Below are 23,893 nucleotides of genomic sequence, written 5' to 3'. Positions count from 1 at the left end.
ACCTCTCTCAATATTTGACAGAGCAAGCAGATGAAAATTATAGCAATAGAAGATTACATAATAAATTAAAAGTGTTTTTTAAAGAGGACAAAAAACTTTAACAAAAACTTCAAAGAATTACTTATATGTACATGAGAATATGTTTAACTTGAATAGAAATAAAGGTAATGCAAATTAAATTAATAAGCTATCATTTTTAACTGACTGTAAAAAATTCAGATAACATTATGTGAAGCAACTGGAACTTTCATATGATGCTGAGTGTGTAGCTAAGTTGAACCACTTTGAAAAAATTTTGCACTATACAATGTAATTAAATATGTGCACACTTTATAATCCAGCAGGAAGAGTTCTAGAGAAAATGTTGCACCAGTGCCCAGGAGACCTTACAGGCATATCTATGATAATAGCATCAGCCAGAATGGCAAAAACTGGAAACAATGCAAAAGGCAATCACAACTGAAATTAGTAAATTACTTGTAAATTTTTATGTAATGGAATACTGTACAGCTGTGAATAAATTTGAATAAAAGTCATAAGCATTAACATGGATGACCCAAATATTATTGGTTAAGAGAGAAAGTTATAGAAGAACATGTACACTGTGATTTATTCTATATAATGCTTAAAAATATACACAATTAATATATTTATTAGAATTGGATAGAAATTCATAAAGATGGCAAAGACTGCAATAGAAAGCAAAGAAAGGCCTACTACAAAATTCAAGAAGCAGTTTCCTCTGGGGAAGAATAAGCAAGAAACAATCAGGCTACTTGGACAGGGTAAAGTTCTATGTCTTGGCCTAGGTGGTGGGTATAAGGGTGCTCGTTTTATTATTTTTCTTCAACTGTAATACGTTTTTGTACATTCCTGTGTACATATACTATCTTTTGCATATTTGAAAAACAATAAATGACTAAAGTAATAGCGATTGAGGGTATTTTGCAGATCTGGCAGCACTGAGTATCCTTTTAGTCTTTAGAAAAAATACCAAGGTATATTTAATAGTTTTTACAAAGAATTTATGAAGCACAGGAAAGCATGGAATCAAGAACAAAAATCAAACCTTGTTTGTAGCTATTAAATCTACACTAGAATATTTCAACCATGAGTCAGCTGAGCCGACAACTAGCTAGGGAAAGAATATTTTCACCCTCAGCAAGGATTCCTCACTGTTGGTTAAATGTTATAACTTTTCCCTGCGGGGTACAAGGAAAGAGGTCAAACACTTTAAGAATAATCGAATAGTTTAACCTATGCTGTAGGGGCTTGTTAAACAGAACTTGTCTGTGGGGAGAAAGTGACAGATTTTCTGGGACTGTTCCAAGGCTGTCAACTTATCAACAATAATTGGCCATATAATGAGCTTCTCACTTACATGAAATCCTTCGATATAAGAACTTTCTTTTTCTCCTAGAAAACAAATAAACCTCTGGCAAAATAAATAAAGTAACAATTATTAAATTATGAGTGGAATGCTGTTTCTAAATTAATCTTTTAATTGATTGTTAAACATCCTTGTATCTCAAGATTAGCTTGTTTTACAGTGAACTATCATTAAAGAATAAGTTAATTATAACTTGAAAGTGATAAACATTTTACTGAGAGGATAAAATTTGTAATATATTGAGCTAGTTAGATCCATTGGGATTTCATACTACAGGCTAATAGTCTGTTCCGTAGTTTTATATAACTTCAAACCCAGTTGTAAAAGATAGCCATAGAATTAAAAATAATAATGTAGAATGCAACTTAACTGCTTCTTTTCAAAATAATCTGACATTAATGTGGTCCAAAACTTAATTTTTTTTAATTTTAGAAGTAAGACTATTCTATTTTACATTGAAATTAGTATGGTTATATGTTTCTAGTTACATATATTTAGTTTGGGACTATGCTACAGTATTTATGCTCAAATCTTATCTTTAGATATTTAATCTACTGGAATCATAAGCATTGTTTTTTAACGTTTGCTAGACAACCTTGAATTTGAGATTAATAATCAAATCTATAGTTTCCTCTCTTCACATAGGGAACTGGAAAGTAAATGGATTTAGAAGATGCAAGACTCATATTTGCATTTTATTATTTATAACCTCTAAGGTATAATTCTTTACTTGCAATCAGACCAATATAAGGCACAAGAACATAAAGTACATCAGAAGTCTGGATTCAGAGGGAAAAGATATGGCTGCACAACATTCCTCTTATCAAAGCTAAATTAATTACATTGTCAGGTTTCTGATGATTTATTTTTTCATCATCTTTATCTCACAAAAGTTTTTATAATACTATGCAATGAATTATAAATGAATGCATTTGTTTATTCAACAAACATGCACTCAATGCCTGCCATACTCCAGACTCCATTCTCGATACTAGGATAGCATAAACAAACCTAGCCAAATTCCCTAACTTCATAGAGCTTATATTTTAAACAAAAAAGATGGACCTATAACAGGAAAGACATGCAGTCAACAAATAAAAAAGTAAAACATGTATAGTAAATAAAATAATCTTAAGTGCTATGGACAAACATGAAACAAGGTGTACAGGGGCTGCCGGGGTTGGAATGTCAGGCTCTTTTATATACAGTGAACAGGGAAGACCTCATGCACTGGCAATATTTAAGCAGAGGCCTGAAGGATAAAAGAGAGTGAGCCTCATGGATACAGCCTCATTTTCTCCTGTGAGAAAAGTTTTCTAGGCATGACAAAAGCAAGAGCAAAGGTGCTGAAGCAAGGAAGTGCTTGACACATTTTAACCTAAGAAACTGCAAAAGGGCCAGAGCAATAGAAAGGAGTGAGTGGGGAAAGGACTGTGGTCAGCAAGGCACTAAAAGGCCTTACAAGGTGAAAATAATTTTTTTGTTTTTATCCTGAGTAGGATGGGAAATCACTAAAGGATCTGAGGCAGAGAAGTAACATGATGTAAGTTTTGAAGAGACCACTCTAGCTATTCTGTTAGAAGAGTCCGTATACACTGATGAATTGTGTGAAGGTGAGAAAAAAACAAAATGATGATTCCAAGATCAATTCTAGGAAGTTAAGTCTGGGACATCTTACTTTGAAATGTCTTTTAGACTACAAAGTGGAGATACTGAGTAGAGAGTTGGATGTACAAGCCTAAAGTTCAGGAGAGAGGTCTGACCTGGAGATACACATTTAGCAGTGTCGAAATGTAAAGTCTTGCAACTATAAACATCAAGTAAAAAAGAGTGTGAGTGGAAAAAATAAGAGGTCTAAGTGCTGAAAACTTCAAATTTTCAAATTTCGAGGTTTAGAGGTCAAGATGATTAATAAGAACCAGCAAAGGAGACTGAGATGTGTGACCTAGAGGAAGATCAAGAGAGCGCGTGAGCGGTAGCCCAGAGCCATAGTTTGAAAGTGGCTTTTGAAGAAACAGCGCTAATATATGAGATCTGAAAATATTTCTGTTGGAAACATTAGCAAAGAGATGTCTATTTATCTTTTAAAAAATTGTTTTTATAGAGGGATAGGTATGAAAGAGGAATAAATATAAAAGTCTGTTGTTACTGTACCTGGGATTGAATTTATAGAGGTAATTGAGTGAGGACGCAGAGAGGTTAAATTGAAAGAAGTCTTCTTACTCACAATTCCCAAGAGAAGGGGGCATGCTGTATCATGCAGAACCACACGGGGAAACACGGGGTCAGTCGGGAAGCAGAAGGAGTGAGGGAGAAGCATAGATCAGAGCCTTTACAGGGGTTTTCAAAGGAAGGAGTCAATAAAGCAGGGTAGACTTGTTGAGTAAGCTTAGGATTGGATAGTTTGAATAATTTTTGTGGGCTCTAGTCTATGAGGGTGAGTGCTAGTTGTCCTGTACATGGTCCTAAGGTGATTTCGGGCAGGAAGAATATTAGCTGAGAGTTTGATAAAGGAGGTGATTAGAAATAAGGATTTTGGATTAGTTGGCTTATACATAAAAGGCACGCTTTCAGGCAAGTTGTTTGTTATCTCTAGGAATTAGGTAACCCTGGAAGGAGCACTCTCTCACTGGGTCCACAAGCCTCCAAGATGTCAAAGCACTATAAAAAATACAGAAAATTTAAAAAAAATAATAATTTCTATAGTTTGAATGTGTCTCACAAAAAAAGTATGTGTTGAAAATTTAATCCCCAGTACAGCAGTGTTGGGAGATGTGGTCTAATAAAAGGTAATTAGGCCACGAGGGTTTAATGCCATTATTACAGGAGTGGATTCATTATAAAAGGAGGACTTTGACCCCCTTTTACCGTCTCTCTCTTGGCCTCTTTTGGCCCTTCCGCTATGTCATGATACAGCAAGAAGGCCCTCATAAGATGCCAGCACCTTGATGTCAGGCTTCTTGGCCTTCGGCACTGTGAACTAATACATTTCTGTTTATTATAAATTACCCAGTCTCAGGTATTCTATTATGACAGCACAAGATGGATTAAGACAGTGATTAACACAAAACCTTAATGGAATAAGTCTATGAGAAGAATCACGGGAGGAGGAGAACTGGAATCAAAATAAAACATGCCTCCAATGAGACTTTCTGACCCTAAAGGGGTCAGAGAAATGAGGCAATAACTACAGGAAAAAGTAAAGTCAAGAGTGTGTTTTTCTTACCACTGTAAGAATGTGGAATTTACATTTTTTTTCTGTACTGATGATCAAGAAAAGAAGAAAAAACTTATCAGTGCGCTGGTTCCCAGAAGTGGAAGTGCTGACTTCAAATCATGGACCATTGTCCTAGAGTTAATGAGAAAAGAGGCAGAGTATAAAGGCATAGGTGCACGTAGGTGGGTGAGAGTGGGAAGCAGAAGAAGCTCTGTTCAATTGATTCCATATTCTCAGTGAAACTGGAAGTAATATCATGAGCTGAAGGTATAAATCATAGAAGATGCCTTAGAGGTTTGAGATGACAAAAGGTATGAAATAATTTTCTAACAGAGTGGGACTACTATTGAATTCAAAAAATATACTAAGTTTGCCAGGATGCACTTAGAACCTTCTTGAGATTAGTATTTGCAGAATTAAAGTGAACTACTGTAAAGCTGTTTTACCTGCCCGTAATCCTGCTGACTGGGCCAATTGCCGAGCTAAGGTTGTATGGCGCTCTGGCTCTTGTTGGAATCCTGCTGATTTAGCTGATGGTAGTGCTCCAGCCAATTGTAAAGCTACACAACTATGGTAGTTGTAGAGCTAGGGCTGGGTCTGGAGCTCACAGACCCCTCAAGCCCATCCAGACTGGGTCACAAGCCCTTCATATGCCAGGCTGGGTCCCCAGACCCTCCGCACGCAGGTCTATGAGCTAGGTAACTGGCAAACAGGTCCTTGGAAGCCACAGGTTGGTAAAAGGCATGGCCACTCATGTGGTGGTGGCTGCCCCAAGGCAGTAAAACTCCAGCCAGGGTGGCCGTGCTGTACAGGTGCACTAACTCTGCCCACACACAACCTATTCATAGCAAATGCTCGGCAAGATTCTGAACGTCTGAGGAGCCCTGACCATTTTGCTATATTTTCCCAACAATCCATCCTTTCAGGGTCCCTCACCGTATAATCTACACCTTCAGAATCTTCCATGACATTCCCTTAGCAAGAAAACTAACCCTTTTACATTCACACGTTACACATTCCATCCCAGTCCCAAAAGTCTTTAGCTTGTTGCAGCACCAACTCAAAAGTCCAAAGTCTCATCTGCGACTAAAGGCAAAACTCCTTTCAGCCATGAACCTGTAAAGAGTCAAAAACAAGTTTATCTACTTCCAAGATACAGTGGGACAGACATTGGGTACACATTCCCATTCCAGAAGGGAGGAATAGAAAAGAAAAACAGTCCCCAAACAAATCCAAAACCCAAACAGGGCAAACGTTAAGCACACTGGGGCATCTGGACCCCTAAAGCATTGGGCAACCTGGCTCCTACAGCTCCACTAAGTGCAGCCCATTGAGCTGCCCTGGTGCCTGCAGCTTTTCCAGGCTGGCACTACACACTGCCAGCAGCCCCACAGTTCTGGGTCCTGGTGGCAGTCCCACCATCCTGTATCCACTAGACATTTCCTCAGTGGGGGTTCTCTGTGGGGACTCTGACCCCACTTTTCTGCTCCACATTGCTCTGTAGATGACCTCCGCAGCAGCTCCACCCCTGCAGCAGGCACTCCCTGAGTGCCCCTGGCTTTTTCACACATTTTCTGAAATCTAGGTGGAGGCTGCTATGCCTCCACTGCTCTCACTTACTGCTGGCCTGCAAACTTAATACAAGAATGCCACCAAGGTTTTTGGCTTTTTCTCTCCGGAGGTTCTGAGGCCATTCACTTTTCTACCTCATGGCCAGGATGCAAATTTTACAAATCTTTATGATCTGGTTCCCTTTTACATTCTGGCTTTTGAATTACTTCAATCAGCTCAGTTTACACCAGCTATTCACTCAATCTCAGGCAGTATTGGAACGTTCACCCACAGTTCAAACAGCTGCATTTTCCCGGTACATCAAGGAGTGGCTGCCCTGACCCTGTGCATATCTGTGGCTCTCCTGTAACCACTGCCACCAAGACAGGTGCATAGTAATGGAGACTAACTTTTCCACCTTTTCACAAAGCAAAAACATACTTGAAATTCTGCAGGGGCACCCATCCTTGGGTCATCTGCCCATCTGCATGTGGCACTATTTTCTCATTCTTTTCTTGTGTTTATACAGCACCCTTCAAGACATCGGGTTTAAGAGCCACCCTTTGAGCCATTTGCCTTCAGACAAATGCAACGTGCATTTACTATATCATCTCTAGAGCACGTTACACCATCCACCCCTAGGTCCCATAGCTATAGTAGCCAGGGGCTCTCCCTGTTTCTGCTGCTTTACTGTCTCAATTTCTCATGCACAACAGGCTGTGCCTGGAGATGCACAGTTTCCCCCAACTCACCACTGGGTTGGTCATCTTCCCTGGTGTGAGAGGCGGGAGTGGCCAGTCACTGCACGTCATCCTCCAGGACATTTTTCTGTGCTTCCAACAACTCTGCTTTCTGCCACAAATCTCAATCAGTTTGCAGCATAGTGATCAGCTGCCAGGCTTCAGTCAGCAGAAAAGTGGCCACCAGCTACCACATGCTCAAGGACAGCCACGTTTCCTCCCCTGGTCTATGCTGCCTTGCAGTACAGTGTGCAGCAACCAGATCCCAGTCAACAGGAAAGTGGCCATAGGGCAGAGCATATTCAAAAGTAGCCACATTTCCTCTTTCTTCCAAGGGCTTTCAGCTCCTGTAACTGCTCAGAAACCTGTCACAGACTACACCAATTGCGTGGTGCTCTTGGCTACTGCCAGCATCCTGCCCATAATCCTGCTGACATCACCGATTGTGGAGCTCTTATTCCTGTTCATGACACCAGTTGTAAAGCTCTTTTACCTGCCCGTAATCTGCCAACTGGGCCAATTGTGGAGCTAAGGTTGTATGGTGCTCTGGTTCTTGTCGGAATCCTGCTGACTTAGCCAATGGTGGTGTTCTGGCCAATTGTAAAGCTACATGACTATGCCAGTTGTTGAACTAGAGCTGGGTCTGGAGCTCACAGACCCCTCAAGCCCGTTCCAGACTGGGTCACCAGACCCTTCACACACAGGTCTATGAGCTAGGTAACCAGCAAAGAGGTCCTTAGAAGTTGCAGATTGGAAAAATGCATGGCCACTTGTGCGAAAGTGGCCACATCAAGGCAGTAAAACTCCAGCCAAGGTGGCAGCACCACACAGTCACACTAACTCTGCCCACACACAACCTATTCACAGCAAATGCTCAGCAAGATTCTGAACATCTGAGCGGCCCTGACCTTTCCCTATGTTTTCCCAACAACCATGTATATAGTTTTTCTTTAGCTATATTCAGTCCCATAGGTCTGGTGCAAAGTTTGTAGATTAGTTAGAGCCAACCAGGTTTGGAGGTTTCCAGGAGAGTAGTACAAAGAAAGCGCAATATTAAGAATGTATGCAAGAAAAAGATTATAATAACAGGTCATGAAATCTAATCTGTGTAAAGAGGGTAGAATATTATGGTTTGAATATGTTCCCCAAAGTTTATGTGTTGGAAACCCCAGTGCAACAGTATTGAGTAGCATAACATTTAAGAGGTGATTAGATCATGAGGCTTTTTCCTCACAAATGGGTTAATGTCATTATCATGGGAGTGGGTTCATTACTGTGAAAGTAGATTTGTTATAGAAGTGAGTTCAGCCTTGTTCTGTTCTCTCTCATGCACGTGCTCTCTTGCCCTTCTGCATTCTACCATGGGATAATGCAGCAAGAAGTCCTTTGCCAGATGTGTCCCCTCAATCTTGGACTTCTCAGCCTCTAGAACTATAAGCCAAATAAATTTCTGTTGTTTATAAATTACCCAGTCTGTGGTATTCTATTGTAGCAACACAAAATAGACTAAGACGCCAAGCAAGGGCTAATGTTTTTAGTTTAAGAAGTAGTCCTGAGGTAGGCAGCTGTCCACACAGCAATCCTCATTATATGGTGGTTATCCTGATGTATTGATAATGAAGATATCATGTCAGTGTGTACTACACACTCCAGTTAGGAAGGAAGCAGAAAGCCAACAAGTCATCCAAGTCTGCTCAATTTATAGATCATTCCTACATTCCCACCCAGGGTTTTGTACATCATTTCATTGGTTTGGACCATGATTGCTGCTAATATTTGCAGGGTCCAACCCACAGCAAGTGCAAGTGTAGGTCCTTTCACCATATGTCTGAATATTTAAAACTTACATGTCAAGCTGGTAACTAATAAAAAAAGAAAAAATATATCCCATCCTGTGACCTAAGCATATATACTTCCATAAAGCCAAAATTTTGAAAACTGAAAAGCTCTGTATGATTTTTTTATTACAAAAAGTTGGCAACTCATCAAAGATGAGTAAATTCAGTTATTATTTCACAAGTTTGGATCATGTGGTGGGAATTCTTAGTTGAGTTATAAAACACAGACATAACTTGTAAAATATTGCATACTAATCTAAAAAAAGTACTATTTTTCTTGCTTCCATACCAATAACATAGAATTTTCACATAACGATAGAAAAGATTAAAATTATTTAAACATTGAAAATAAAATACAACTGTAAACTGTACACATGTGCATAATTTAAATATATTTTAATCAAAAATGTAATTTAATGGTGTTTAAAGAATCAAAAAGTTAACATTACTTTTGATATATTTTTAAAACATTCAAAATGATCTATTAATTTATAAAAGCAAAATAAAAATGTAATTAAAAATATAACATTTTAAAAACCAAAGTTATTTAGATTAAGCCTAAAGGTTTTATTTCATTTTTTTGAAAATCAGATTATATTAAATATATTCAGAAAAATAAAACTACTCACAATTTTAGTGTTTGTTGCCAATATCAAAAACTATTACCATATTCCACATATTATGGCTAGACCTACAGACATTCAAATATAAATGTAATGTGCAACTTTTGTAAACACTGAACCAATTGATGATTACCTCTAGAATCACAAATGGGAACACAAAAGCAGTAAGAAAATGGAAACTCAACATTACTCTAAAATAATACTTTACTATGGAAGAATCTATTTCATTCATGCCACTCAATAGAAAGAGTTTGACAAATTAACTAATATTCTTTTTTTCTTATCTAATCAGTACTGCTGCTCAGATCCTTCCTGGCCTCAAAGCAAAGTACATCTCCAAAGTCAGCAGCAGCAGCATGAACCACAATACTTCCCAGCTTTTAGATCTAATTGGCTTGTTTTGAGTACAGACTATAAGAGATGTGGATGAGTAGTTCCCATTTCCTGGGCCCTGAATAGCATCAGTCATGAGAGCAGATGTTCAGGATGTGTCCATGCCCAGTGACAGATCCTGAGTGACAGAGGCACTTGTGCTCTTTAATAAATGGTTCTCTTATCTGTTTGTGATATGTAGGGTTCTCTGAAATGTGAGTCCAGAGCAGAGGTTCATATACCTGGATCTGAGAGCATTTCTCACCAGGAATATTCCACATGCCTAAAGAGAGACAAGGAGATCAGTATTTCAACAGAACACAGCACTGCCCTTTCTCCTCCCACTCCCCCCAAAATCATAGCTCTCTTATTAAGGAGGAAGAGAAGATTGGACATTGGATTGGAAACTAAAGGTGAAAGCCACAAAAGGTGTAATAAAGGCAGAAGACCATCAGAGAATCTCTAGCTGCCCAAATGTGAAATCAACGTAACCAAAAGACAGAATCTGTACTTTAAAAACTAGCTGTTATTTGAACTTACACGTAGTCTACAGGTAGAATTCCTCGTATGAGGAGAACTTCTTGTATCTTTAGGAAAAACAGCTTAGTATGTTTGGCTATTTTTTAAAAAAAAACTTCTATGCATAGGCTGAAAGGGAAATCTTCAATCAAAAGCTTTATTTACATAATAAATAAAAGGAATAATTAAATATTTACTCTGCTTGTTTGGGAGACAGTTTGGGGACAGAGAGAAAAGGAAAGAATGGATGGAAGAGAAGGTCCTCAGAACAGAGAAGCTTGAGACAGGTGGCATGGCTCTAAAGAAAAAGATGGCCAGTAACAGATTCCCCGTGGTGGGTATGGGTGGAGAACATTCATTACTGCCTATTCGAGAACGAAACTGGCAATTGGGATAAGAATCTGGAGTCAGCAGGAATTCAAAGCAAGATGTAACCATGAAAACATGATTTGAGCATTTGTAAATACCCAAAGAATATCTGGGCCATTTGAGAATAATATAGTCTCCGCATAATACATGAGATAGGAGACAAGCCATTCTACTGAGTTAAGAAAGCAAAATGTAGGCCTCACAATTCAGGAGAAGCTTGAAAATATCCAGGTTAGTAATATCTGATTTACATTAAAATCATCTTTTAGCTTGAACTATGTCACTAGTCACAAAAATCCAATCATTTAATTGTGTTATGCTTCATTCCTTCTTATGTAAATAATAATAATAAAATCTGTCCTGGATTTTTATCATAGGGAAAATGAGTACCATTGGCTATGCTGAAAATTACTGTGTTAGACAGTGATTGACTAAAAATGTAATTCATATGCAAATATGCCATCTCCTCCAAATAAACAAATCAAAATTCTTAGTAAAAGATGAACTATGACATACAATTATTGATGTTTAATTAATATTTTAAGTATAAATATTTATTTTTAAATATAAAAATTAAAACATTTTGACAAAATGTTAAAAATCCAAAGTTAAATAGGTAAAAGTAGAGTTGCCCACCCAGCTATGAATTAACATTAAAGGATCTTTTGGTTCCTCTGGCCCCACCAAAGTTCAATTCTGAGCTGAAAATCAGTGAACTATTTTGTAAATTCTAATAGTTCACACATAAGTTTCTGGTGCAGTGGATGTACCACTGGATCATTGTCAGAGGAAGTAGGTTGAAATCACACATGCAATGCTTCCAAGGTTAGAATTACACTTGCAATAGATGTCACTTGACCTCCACTAGTCTCCTGGTCCTTCCTGTAAAATGAAAGTATTGGTCTTTTTCTGACAGTTATTGTCAAGAGTAAATAAGATGGCATATGTGAAAGTGTCCATTATAACACAGTAATATAGTCAAAGTTTAATTAAGGTGTTTTATACTATAATTTCTGTTGGAGTCATGCTATTTTGCATGAGCAGTTTAGTTTTTACTTTGATACAGCTAGGAATTCATGAGTGCTCAATCATCTTCTTGACTTAGAAAATATGTTATTCAAGAAAAATAATTATGGCATCTTTAGAAACTTTGCTCTGTAATATCTAATAACAATTAGCATTTAAATGTTGTGCTCAATATTGTCTGAATAATTTCTTGGTGATAAGTGTATCACCTTATTAAGCAAGTCAGTTGACATTTGATTTCAGCAAAGAAATAAATAAAAGAAGGTATTAGAGTTCCTTACCATCTTCCCACTATCTGCTGTCCACAAGTGCCAGAAACACAGCCAGCCACTAGTTTTCATCAGGGATCACCAAGAAGCTGCCATTAAGCTCAGGCTGCCTTTTCTAGGCTCATTAGTAGACCAAAGGAGTTAAAATGAGACATTAGGCCCATTAGCACCAGTGACAAAGATGTCCCTTAAACAAAGCTACTCCATACCTACCCCAAAGCCAAGGGAGCCCCCAAACATCCAAATCCCCCAAAGAAAACCATTCCCCAAAGCTAAGGCCATAGTTCTTTTAAGATTCTCAGTTTAGACTTTGTATGTTGCTATTGGAATAGTTCTGTCCTCCAAATTTTGAAACCCTTTTTACTTTAGGAGGAAGAAAAAATGTACCACTTTCTTCAAGTCTTTTCCTGACTATAATGGGTTTACTTCTTTCACCACTGTTCAATTTGTCCCCCTTTCTAAGGTCAGTATAACGTGTCCCTTAACAGTGTACCTTTGATGATTTACAAACACCTTCCCAGAAGTGGTTGGGATGTCAGAAATACACATAGGCAGTCATCATCTGCGAAGAAAGACTGGGAATAGCAGGACCCCAGGCAATGCCCTCTCCTAGAAGAGTTGGCTAATGAAGGGAATGGAAAAGCCTTACACCTCTGTTAGGGCTGCAAATAGAAAAACTAAAGTGGGACTGTAGGCTACAAAGGCTTCCGCCGATGCTTTATTTATTCTTGGATCAAAAATTTAAAAATTAAGAGCAGAGACTAAAGGCTATTTATGTTTATTACAAATCTATACCATTTTTACCAGAAAGGACATAATTCTTTTGTAATGGCAGATAAATTACAGAAATGAGAAAGATAGAAAAAATGAGCAATCATCGAATTTCAGCTGCTCATTCCAATTACTCTTCAAACTTTATTATTAACAGGATTTGACTCATCTCATTTTAAATTATTCAAGTATCTCACCTCATCACTTTTTTAAAAAACTGTTTCTCATTTTAATATCCCCACCTGCAGCAGAATTTTTAATTTAGAGACCTAGTATTCTTTTGCTTGATGTTAGGCCATTACTCTTTACAATGCTTGGCTGTCTTTTTCAAACCCAGGAAACGTAAATGCAAGAGAGAACTTTAGAACCAAACAGCAGGTCACCACGTGGTGACAGAGGACATGGAACAGTTATGAGCCTGTGCCATACATTTTTCCTTTATTGAATAGATAATAATACTTAAAACACAGAATTTATCCCACTACACTCCTACTCGAATTTTTCAATTGCTCCCTGTTGCCTCTAGGATAAATTTTAATTTGCTCTGCTTGAGATTCAAGGAACATTGCAAACTTATTCCTAGTTAATATTTCTAGCCTTGACTTCCATTATTTAATTATAGAGAAAATCTTCACAAGCAACCAGTCTCTTCACTCTTCCTTGAATACTCTTTCTGACTTAAAAAATATAGATATACTATTTCCTGAATGTAAAATTTCCTCATTATAAAATTGTTTTACACATGTACAGTACACAACAAAAGTTAAAAAAAAAATTTTTTTTAATTTCCAAGTTCATGTATAGTTAAATTAGAGAAATACAAACTGCCAATAAACATTGAGAGATAAATGCTCAATCTTGCTGGTAGTGGAAGAAATGTAAACCATAACTCCAATAATGTGCTACTTTTTAGCCTATATTAGTTATAAATTAAAAAATAATTTTAGCTAGTCATTTTATACATGTATATAATCCCTTGGCCAATACCCTATGAATAAATTTTTCCTATTCTTGTAGTTATCCTGTTATCTGCCTGGGACACTTTCTGTAAGTGCAACTTTTGAAAGCAATAATAGGTACATGTGATATGCCAACTTGCCTTCTAGAATATAAGTGAATACTACATTCTCCTGAGGCCAATTTACATAGTAGTATGTTTCAAGAACTAACAAAGAAGAGTCTTGAGGGACAGGAAAGAGGGGAGTCTGAAATTCAGGCCATGCTTTTTTATTATTATTATTCAAAATATCTTAACATTTATTTGTAAAGTACAGTATGTTGTTTCAATACAGGCATATGCTGCACAATGATTCACTTAGAGTAAATAGTATAGTCAAGCTTGACGCTCTATTAGAAGTCGGGGTCTTTTTTCATCTCTGTTATTTTTGTAAATAACGACACACTAAGGCATTCCATCCTCTCCAAAGTCACTAAACCAGAAATGGATCTTATAATTGCCTCATGAGAAGTGGAGACTCACTTCTCATTGACACAACCTCTTCCTATTTTTTTAATACAGAGAATCATGTCTATATCAGAAAGTAACATGAAATTATTTTGGCATTCTAATTCAATTTACTTTTTCCTTATACACAACCAGTTGTCCCAACACCACACATTGAATAATCTATTATTATTAGGAAACTGCTTTTTATCCAAGCTAAATTTTACCCATCTTTAGTTTGATTGAATATTGCCATGATAATATTTTATTATCTATTAATGCAAATCCCAAATTATGTGTCTTCCTTTAAAAATATCTTAGTTATTTTTGCCCATTATTTTTACTAGTAAATTTTGGAGTAGTTCAGCTGGGATTTTTATTGCACTTATATTGTATTTATATTTACACTTAATTTTAAAGAAAATAAAATCTTTATTATATTCAGTTTGCCTTCAAGGAAAAAATATTTCTTCTTACTAAATTCCTCTTTTATGTCTTTCAGTGATTTCTTAAATTTTTTTCATATAAGTTCTATACATTTCTTGTTAAGGTTATTTATAGGTCTTTCAAAATATTTTCTGTGTTTATTACTAGGATCTTTTTTATTACATTTTCTGAGAGGTTATTGCTGGCATATAGGAAAGTTATTGATTTTTTAATAATTTTCAAATAGGCTACTCACATATTCTTTTAACTATGTTAATTTTTCAGGCACTTGCCTGGGATTTTCCAGGCATGCAATTACATATCCTACAAGCATTGTCTACAGAGCGCAAATGCCCGAATGCATTGTTAGGCACAACCATAATAAGCCTACAGATTCAAACTCTAATCTTCTCTTACATACATTTCAGTTTCAACTGTTTCTTCCAAAGGTTAAATAACATATCAGTTCTACTGCAGCAACAAAATAAAACATGTATGACCGTGCACCTGTAATTTAGGTTTATAGTGAGAACAGGGCTGGATTCACGTAAATGCCTATCAAAGTCATTGGCAAATAACATGAGCTTGCACAAGGTGTTATTTTAGAGTCTTCTCAGGGACATTTTTTTTACTCTTCTAGGCTCATATGCATACAAAAGCATAAGTTTAAGAACTGTGAGATAGTTTTTAGGTCAAAGAGATTTTCATGTGCTTGGTTGGTAATCATATTCTGAAAAGTTTCAATGTCCAAGTCTTTTAAATGCCTTTATAAAATATAGGGTAATAACAATTGTTGTTACAATTCTGTTAATTATATCGCTTCATGTTCTCCAAACATTTATTCTGTGGTGCTTATTGTTCGAAGGAACACGTAAGCAGATATCACGACACAAGTGGGCTGCTGTGGCCTTGCTCTGTTAGCTGCTTAACCATACAGCCCACACCAAGAGCTGCAGGACTCACCTGGGGACACTGGTTGGTTGATTGGGAGTTATATTAATGAATTGCTCATCAAATCTTTAGTTCCAGCTTTTTTTTAGTTCCAGTTGATCTGCTGTGTGATACTGTGTCCCTTAAATTCCCTTTGCCTGATTTTTAGAGTATATAAATTATGAATCATATTGATGGTTCCACCATATTTATTAAAAAACCAATATTTTTCAAATAAAAATTTGCACCTTAGTATATGCATGCTCACTCTAATTATGTAAATTCCCATAAATTATTGCCTATACCCCTATTATAAAACTATATCATATATACTCATTTGTTTTCTAAGTAGCTATTAGATTGAGTTCCTTAAGGGCAGAATAAGGGTCTTTAGATTTTTTGTATAGTATTGGACCCATAATAGGTGTTTAATGTATGATTTTTGAAGGGAACAGCAAGGCAAGACACTGAAGGCAGAAGGAGGTAAGAAAGCAACTGACTAAAAACTGGCCAGGAATATAGATTCAATAGAAAAAAATAATTTTATTTCTTCTTTTCTACTTAAACTACCTTTACTTTGGGGTATAAGAAACAAAAGAAAAGAAGTTTCATGTGGTGGTATTAACAGAGAATGTGGCTGAAAGCCCTTGGACAATTTCTCCTGCAGATCAAGTTGCATATTTTTAGTGAACAGCAAAAGAAATACATACATATCTCAGAGGGCCCGATGACATGTTGAGGTCCTGAAAATATGTCTAATATAAGGAATTTTTCAATACTCTTGTAGATGAGCATACATGTTTTTGAGCTTTTGAAAAGGGCCAGTTTTTCTCAGATAAATTACTTGTTAAAGCACTAGGAACTTAAGGGAATTTTAGGCTCTTGAGCTGTCTTACAACTCATATCACAGATATTCAAATTTTAGTTATCAGATTAAGAACAAATTGATGAAATAAATTTGGTAGATCTGGAAATCATATCACTTGAGCCTATAAACAAGCTCACTCTGAGATTTATTCTACAGAAATTACCACATATATGTTGTGCACAAGACCAGCCTTTCTCACCATGCCTACTTTCACTGTAAAAACTAACAGAAAAAACCCAAAGATGCAAATTTTTGGTTTGGGTTAAAAAAAGAAACACCAGTTTGATTACCAATCACAAAGTCTTGGTAAATTTTCTGAGATGATATTTTAAGTTCTTTTTTCTTGCTCTATAATCACCACATCCTGCTTCTAGTGTGACTGCTAGTGAGTGCTCCAGGCTCCTTTGGCATATATTTTAGTTGTCTGGACACAATATGTTCAAAGGACAGATCAGTCATTTAAAAACACCCAGAGAAGATTAACATTTTAATCCAAATTTCTCCAAAGAGTTATATTTGGTTTCTTTTCACTAGAATACACATGCCCTTCTCTAAAATTCATCAGTTAGTTTAAATACCATCAAGTCCGCCACAGATCTCTGTGGCTTTATGAAATTTCAATATATGTCCATACAAAGACAATATTTTCACATTATCTTTAAAAAGGTCCTGTGAGGAAGTTTAAAATCTTAAATTCACTTCACTTATTTCTCTTTCCACACTCACCTTTATGTCCCTTAAAGCAAACAGCAGATGTTGCTTCACAGAATCATTCTGCATAAATATGTTATTTTCATTCAACAGTCAATAAATTCACTTCCTTATACCTCAGAATGATAGAACCCATCAACTTTCTGCCAATATGAATATTTCTCATAATAAGCCCATGAATGAACCGTCAAAGATTAGATTTAAGTCTCAGGCGATCGCTACATCACTCTCAAAGACTTATGATATATGTATGAAGAAAAGGAACTTTCAACATCCCGAGAGAGCAGTTTTAACAAGGCCAACAGACTTCATTGGAAAGCAAATCTGTAGTACTTGTTTGAGGCATAAATCTTCAAACACAAAGTAAGCACTTTCAAAATGTTTCATGTCAGTGTTTTGTCCCCAGTAAGGTAAACTGTCTACACATTTTTTGTTTCCTCTTGTGTTTTAGATAAAAACCAAGTAATCCTAGAAATACCTGTATGAGGTCATTTTCTATAATGATGGGCTAAGAAATTGGAACGAACTCGACTGTAAACAAACTGAAATCACTAGGTAAAATATAAAAACACCATCTCGAAAGCATCAAGGAGATAACAAGATGGTAAGAAACTACCAGCCGGAAGGGAAGAATTGAATTGCAGGAATGAGGAGCAAGTTTGGACCCAGAGGAAAAAGTGAACAAAGCTCCTTTTACTTGAAACACTTGCCACTCTTGGGAACGCTGGACTTTGGTTGGGGGAGGCATATGGTAGGAGGGGAACAGAAATCAAGTTTCGGCGTCTGCTCCAGGTAGGGGTGTAACAGGAGACCACATTAGCTGTAGTGGCTGCACCCTGCAGCTTAAGTCTGCTACTCACACCATGATGACCCGCCCAAACCGACATCTGAGAGGCCCAAACTCAAGATGTGAATTTATCCAGATCCCAGCTAGTCTCAGCACTTACATAAACCTGGCCTTCCCTCCCGGCTAAGTCGGCGGCGCCCCCCTAAGCGAGGTCGCACCGCTCAGCAAAGAAACCCGGGCCTCGCCCAGGACGGCGGCCGCCCCGGGGGCTTCTCTCGGCTCCTCCAACTCCTGTGTCTCCGTCGGCTCCACCAGGGCGGCGCTGTCATCCTTCTTTACTCGAAAGAGCTCAAAAAGTGAGATGAGTTTGAAGATATTTTAGGGGAAGCATGTCACTGACTTGAAATTTGCAACGAAATGCTACACGCCTCTTATACACAAGGGAAATGACTCCTTTAAAAGAATTTAAAGAGAAACACTTCAGGAAATAGGACTGGGCACAGACTTCATGAATACGACCCCAAAAGCACGGGCAACCAAAGGAAAAATAAACAAATGGGATTATATCAAACTAAAAAGCTTCTGCACATCAAAAGAAGCAATTAAAAGAGTTAAAAGACAACCAACAGAGTGGGAGAAAATATTTGCAAAATATATATCTGACAAAGGATTAATATCCAGAATATATAAGGAACTCAAACAGCTGTACAAGAAGAAAACAAGCAACCCAATTAAAAAATGGGCAAAAGAGCTAAATAGGCATTTCTCTAAGGAAGATATCCAAATGGCCAACAGACATATGAAAAAATGCTCAACATCACTCAGCATCCGGGAAATGCAAATCAAAACCACATTGAGATACCATCTAACCCCAGTTAGGATGGCTAAAATCCAAAAGACTATGAACGATAAATGCTGGCGAGGCTGCGGAGAAAAAGGAACTCTCATCCATTGTTGGTGGGACTGCAAAATGGTGCAGCCGCTATGGAAAATGGTATGGAGGTTCCTCAAACAATTGCAGATAGATCTACCATACGACCCAGCTATCCCACTGTTGGGAATATACCCAGAGGAATGGAAATCATCAAGTCGAAGGTATACCTGTTTCCCAATGTTTATCGCAGCACTCTTTACAATAACCAAGAGTTGGAACCAGCCCAAATGCCCATCATCAGATGAGTGGATACGGAAAATGTGGTACATCTACACAATGGAATACTACTCAGCTATAAAAACGAATGAAATACTGCCATTTGCAACAACATGGATGGACCTTGAGAGAATTATATTAAGTGAAACAAGTCAGGCACAGAAAGAGAAATACCACATGTTCTCACTTATTGGTGGGAGCTAAAAATTAATATATAAATTCACACACACACACACACACACACACACACACACACACACACACACACACAACCGGGGGGGGGGGGCGGGAAGAAGATATAACAACCACAATTACTTGAAGTTGATACGACAAGCAAACAGAAAGGACATTGTTGGGGGGAGGGGGGGAGGGAGAAGGGAGGGAGGTTTTGGTGATGGGGAGTAATAATCAGCCACAATGTATATCGACAAAATAAAATTTAAAAAATAAAAAATAATAAAATAAAATAAAATAAAAAGAGAAAAATAAATAAATAAATAAATAAAATAAAAAATAAATTTTAAAAAAAAAAGAATTTAAAATATCCTTTGCTTCAATTCCAGAGAGATTCTTTATGTCATTAGACAGCTTTCCAAGGAATCCCTTCAGTCTGTCCATGTCCCCCCAGAGAAAGTTTGTGAGATCTTGGATGAAATGAGTCACAAACTTTGTCTCAGAGCCATTCGGTTTTTTGCCTTCTTCCCGAGCAAAATATTTAAACACATCTTCTTGAAGATGTGTGTAAATGAAGAAGGTTTTCAGAAACTGCCACGAGCCACCCACGAGTATCCCATCGTTCTGCTGCCTAGTCACTGATGTTACACTGACTTTCTGATGTTGTCTTTTCTTTTATGCGACCATGACTCGCCAGTGCCAGTGGTAGCAGCGGGAATGGACTTCCTGGGAATGACGTTTGTGAGCTGTGTGGATGTCACGCGGTGCACCTTCAGGGCCAACAAACCCTACTGGGCTGCCTTCTCTGCATACGTAAAAACCACGTTATGGAACGCATATGCTCATGTTGGGTTTTTTCTCCAAGGAACGAGAAGCCACTCTGCCAAGACATTGACTCAGAAATTTGGTTTTCTGAATATTGCAATGGAACCATTTTTAAAAAGAGAAGTTTCTGATTCCTACCTCGTCCCAATTAGCATCAGTTATGATAAGATATTGGAAGAAACTCTTTATGTGTATGAGCTTCCAGGGATTCCTAAGCCAAAAGAATCTACATCTGGGTTGTTGAAAGCCAGAAGTTTCTCTCTGAAATTTTTGGAGACATCTACGTATACTTTAGAGACTGTGTCACTTCAATTTCTGGCAGCTGGGAGGATGAGTCAGAGCCCATATAACTTGGTTCTGAGACATATTCCTCAGAAACAGTCCAAGGACATGCATGTCTTCGTCACTGAAGTTGCCTGCAGAATGCAGCTTCTGCAAATCAAAAACCTAGTTCTGAGCCCGTGGGTCCTGACAGTTGCTGTTCTGCTTCAGAACCGGCCATCCATGGACTTTGATGCTCCAGTGGAAAAGACTTCATGGCCAAAAGGCTTAACCCACGCATTCAGAGGGTTTCTCATTTGGCCTGATAATGAGCCTGCTGAAGAAGTGGTCCAGTCCTGTATTCTCCTGCATTCCAGCACCACTAGCCTTATCAAAGACCAGGTGATTCTGAAAGTGGACGCCAGAACTCGGAAGTGGTCTGGTGGACTTACCTTCCAGCACGTCACTCTCCTCGTGTGCTCAGGTTATAGGAACCAGCTGCTCAACATTCTTGTCTGTCCTTTTTTAGTAGCTGTAGCATTGCAGATGACCGCTGAGTTCAGAAAAGAGGCTGTCTACAATGGCCTTTGCTTAATAAGCAACGTTTTTTCAAATGAGTTCATCTTTTTCTCAGGAAATGCATTAAAGGACTTTGAAGAAAGCTCTTACCTGCTTTGTAAAAGTGAGGCCATACAGGTGACTACAAGGGACATCCTAGTTATACAGAAAGGAAATTCTGTGTTTGAATTTTTTATAGAGCTCTTTAAACCTTTCGTGGAATGTTATCAGATAATTTGAAAATACCTCTTGAAAGAAGAAGACCACTTCACTGAGAAACAGCACTTGGCTGCCCTTAGAAAATTCACAAGTCAGCTTCTCGATCAAGGTGCCTCTCCCTGTTATAATGTATTATCTTCCTATGTGCAGAAAAATGCCTTAGCAGCTTGTGTCAGACTGTGTGGTACAGAAGAAGAAGGTAAATAATGACTGTGTATTTCATGTGAATGAACCTGCCACAACCTCATTAGAAGAAATGCTTTGTTGTAAGGTGCCAATGGAAAACCAGCCATGCAAAACTTTAATAATCGCCAAACAGTTATGGAAAATTTGGGTCACATAATTACTGTCATCAGAGGAGTATTATTATAACAAACAGGGAAGTAGAGGAAGAGGTACATTTTCTCATACTTTGTAAGACTGAGAACAGTGAACTCTGTGAGTTTTAAAATAAAACAATCTTTAGGAAACATGTTTGGAAAAGCAAAGCCCAGCTCCTATTTCACTAACACTTTCCAGCCTACTACATGTATTAAACTTTTAGGTTGACTTCTGAATTCAAGTACAACATTAATACTAAAGGCCCTGGTTATTAAAAGAGAACTGCTGAAAAGGGTATCTCTTAAAAAACAACCAACCAAACAAACAAAAACATAAATCTCAAAAATCTTCCTTAAAGCAGTGGTTCTCATACTGGAGCATTCATACAAATGACATGGAGAGCTTATTAAAACATAGATTGCTGGGCCACAGCCCTAGATTTTCTGCTTCACTAGGTCTGGAGTGAGACCCAAGAATTTAATTTCTAATGACTTTTCAGGCAATGCTGATGCTCCTGGTCCAGGGACCACACTTTGAGAATCACGGCTCCAAGTGATTATATCTTTATCCTAAGTTATTTCCACAAAAAAAAAAAAAGAAAGAAAGAAAGAAAGAAAAGGAAAAAACAAATTACAAGCATATTGAGAAGCACGTGATAAAAGAAAAATAAGCACTCAAGGAAATAGGTATCATGAGCAAAAATATCAAAAGCAGAGCTGCAAAGACTTTAGATACTGGAATTATCAGTCACAGATCATAAAACCACTTTGCTGACCTTAACCACTATGATTTAAAAAAAAAAAACAACTCAAGCTTAAAAATATCTTTAAAAAATAGGAAATTGTAAAAAGTGACATCACAGATTTGAAAAAAATAGGAAATAGACATTCTAGAAATGAAAAAGAAAGTAACTTTAAAAAAACATTTAATCTGGATTAACAGATTAGATGAAGCTGCACAAAGAATTAGTGAGCTGGTATATAGGTCAGAAGAAATAATCTAGACCAGACATAAGCTATTATGGTCTGCAGGCAAAACCTGGCCCACTGCTTATTTCTGTAAATGAAGTTTTATTGGAACACAGCCATGCTCATTCATTTATCTATTGTTTATGGCTTTCCAGGGTCTGAACTGAGGTTAGGAAAGTGAGGCCGCTAGGTGGCAAAATTTCAGGAGACACTCTCAGCCGCATGCAAGTGCCTGCAAGTGCCAGCTCTGTGAATGCACAACCCTGAGAGTGAGTGCCTTCTTAAAATTAATGCCCTAGGCACCTCTCCTGTCCCACCCTAGTCTTGGCTTTGGAAGGGAATAGGAGAGAGTCTTCGAGGTGGTTAATTTATGACACTGTTCATTTTTGCTGTGTTACATATAATTTGTGCACTTTTCTGTATGCATTTGTTAGATTTCAATTGTTTTTAAAGAACTGCTCTTCCAAGTCATCAAAGAAGAAATGATAATAGAAATTAAAAACATTTTTAACTCAATGATAATAAAAATGCTACTTACAAAGAAGGTAGGATGAATTTAAGATAATATTTTAACGCATATGTTAGAAAAGTACGTAATACAAATATAACACAACTAAGCATTTATGTTAAAAATCAGCATATCCAATAATGAAGCCATTTTACTTCTGTATTAAGCCTTCAAAAACTGTGTCCCAAGTTACATGTACAAGAATACCCCTAGCAGCAGCATTATACCACATAACTACAAAAGTTATTGAATTACAGAAACAAGCAAAAAAGAGTGAATCTCACAAACATAATGTTTTACAAAAGAAACAAAAGGAAAATAATATAAGTAATGTATCATTCCATTTATGTAAAATTCAAAAACAGACAAAACTACTACCAAAATTAAGAATTGTCTCAAGAAGAGGGGCAAGGATTATGACCAAGAAGGTACACAAAATGAATTTCTATCGTTCTTACAGTAGTTTCTTTGTTAATATGGGTGAAAGTCACACAGTATTTACTCTTTATTTATTCATTGCTTTGAAAAAGAAAAAGGAAAATCCCAAATAAGAATTGAATGAAAGAGAATTAAAATGACAGTTGTTCCATTCTGCTACAGACTTTCATTTATGAAACTGCATGTTGTTAACAGAATCAGATTGACCAATGATATATTGTTTGCTGAGGTTCTTTCAACACCTGCTTTTGTGAACCAAAATAATTTATACAATGGTCTGTTGAATAGGTTATTTTAATAAGTGTGAAAGAATCAAACTTTATTATGGAAAATGCAAAATGTTCACAAAAATAGAGAGCATAGCTGCTATGGTTTGAATGCTGGTATTCCCTCCAGATTTATATGTTTACATCATGACCCTCAACATGATAATATTAGGAGGTGGGGGCTTTCAGGAAGTGCTTAAGTTACTCATGAGTAAGATTACTGCCCTTAAAAAGAGTCCCAAGGGAGATAACTTGTCCCGCCTTCTGCCAGGTGAAAACACAGCAAAGAAACAGCTATCTGTGAACCAGAAATTAGGCCCTTACCAGACACTGAGACTGCCAATGTCTTGATCT

General features: G+C 37.3%; 1 protein-coding gene across 1 annotated transcript in view; it reads left to right on the top strand.

Annotated features, from left to right (window-relative positions):
• Positions 1–679: 679 nt before the first annotated feature.
• The window catches only part of LOC134361702 (dihydroxyacetone phosphate acyltransferase-like), a 66,382-nt gene continuing 43,168 nt past the window's right edge, over positions 680–23,893 (top strand). Inside the window, 6 exon segments of the mRNA XM_063076700.1 lie at positions 680–785; positions 18,040–18,165; positions 18,168–18,237; positions 18,239–18,316; positions 19,541–21,217; positions 21,219–21,372. Coding sequence (XP_062932770.1) covers positions 680–785; positions 18,040–18,165; positions 18,168–18,237; positions 18,239–18,316; positions 19,541–21,217; positions 21,219–21,372 — 2,211 coding nt within the window.

The sequence above is a fragment of the Cynocephalus volans genome, chromosome 13 (assembly GCF_027409185.1).
Source record: "Cynocephalus volans isolate mCynVol1 chromosome 13, mCynVol1.pri, whole genome shotgun sequence".
NCBI lineage: Eukaryota > Metazoa > Chordata > Mammalia > Dermoptera > Cynocephalidae > Cynocephalus > Cynocephalus volans.
The sequence above is the reverse complement of the archived record's forward strand: the minus strand, read 5'-3'. Positions and strand labels throughout refer to the sequence as shown.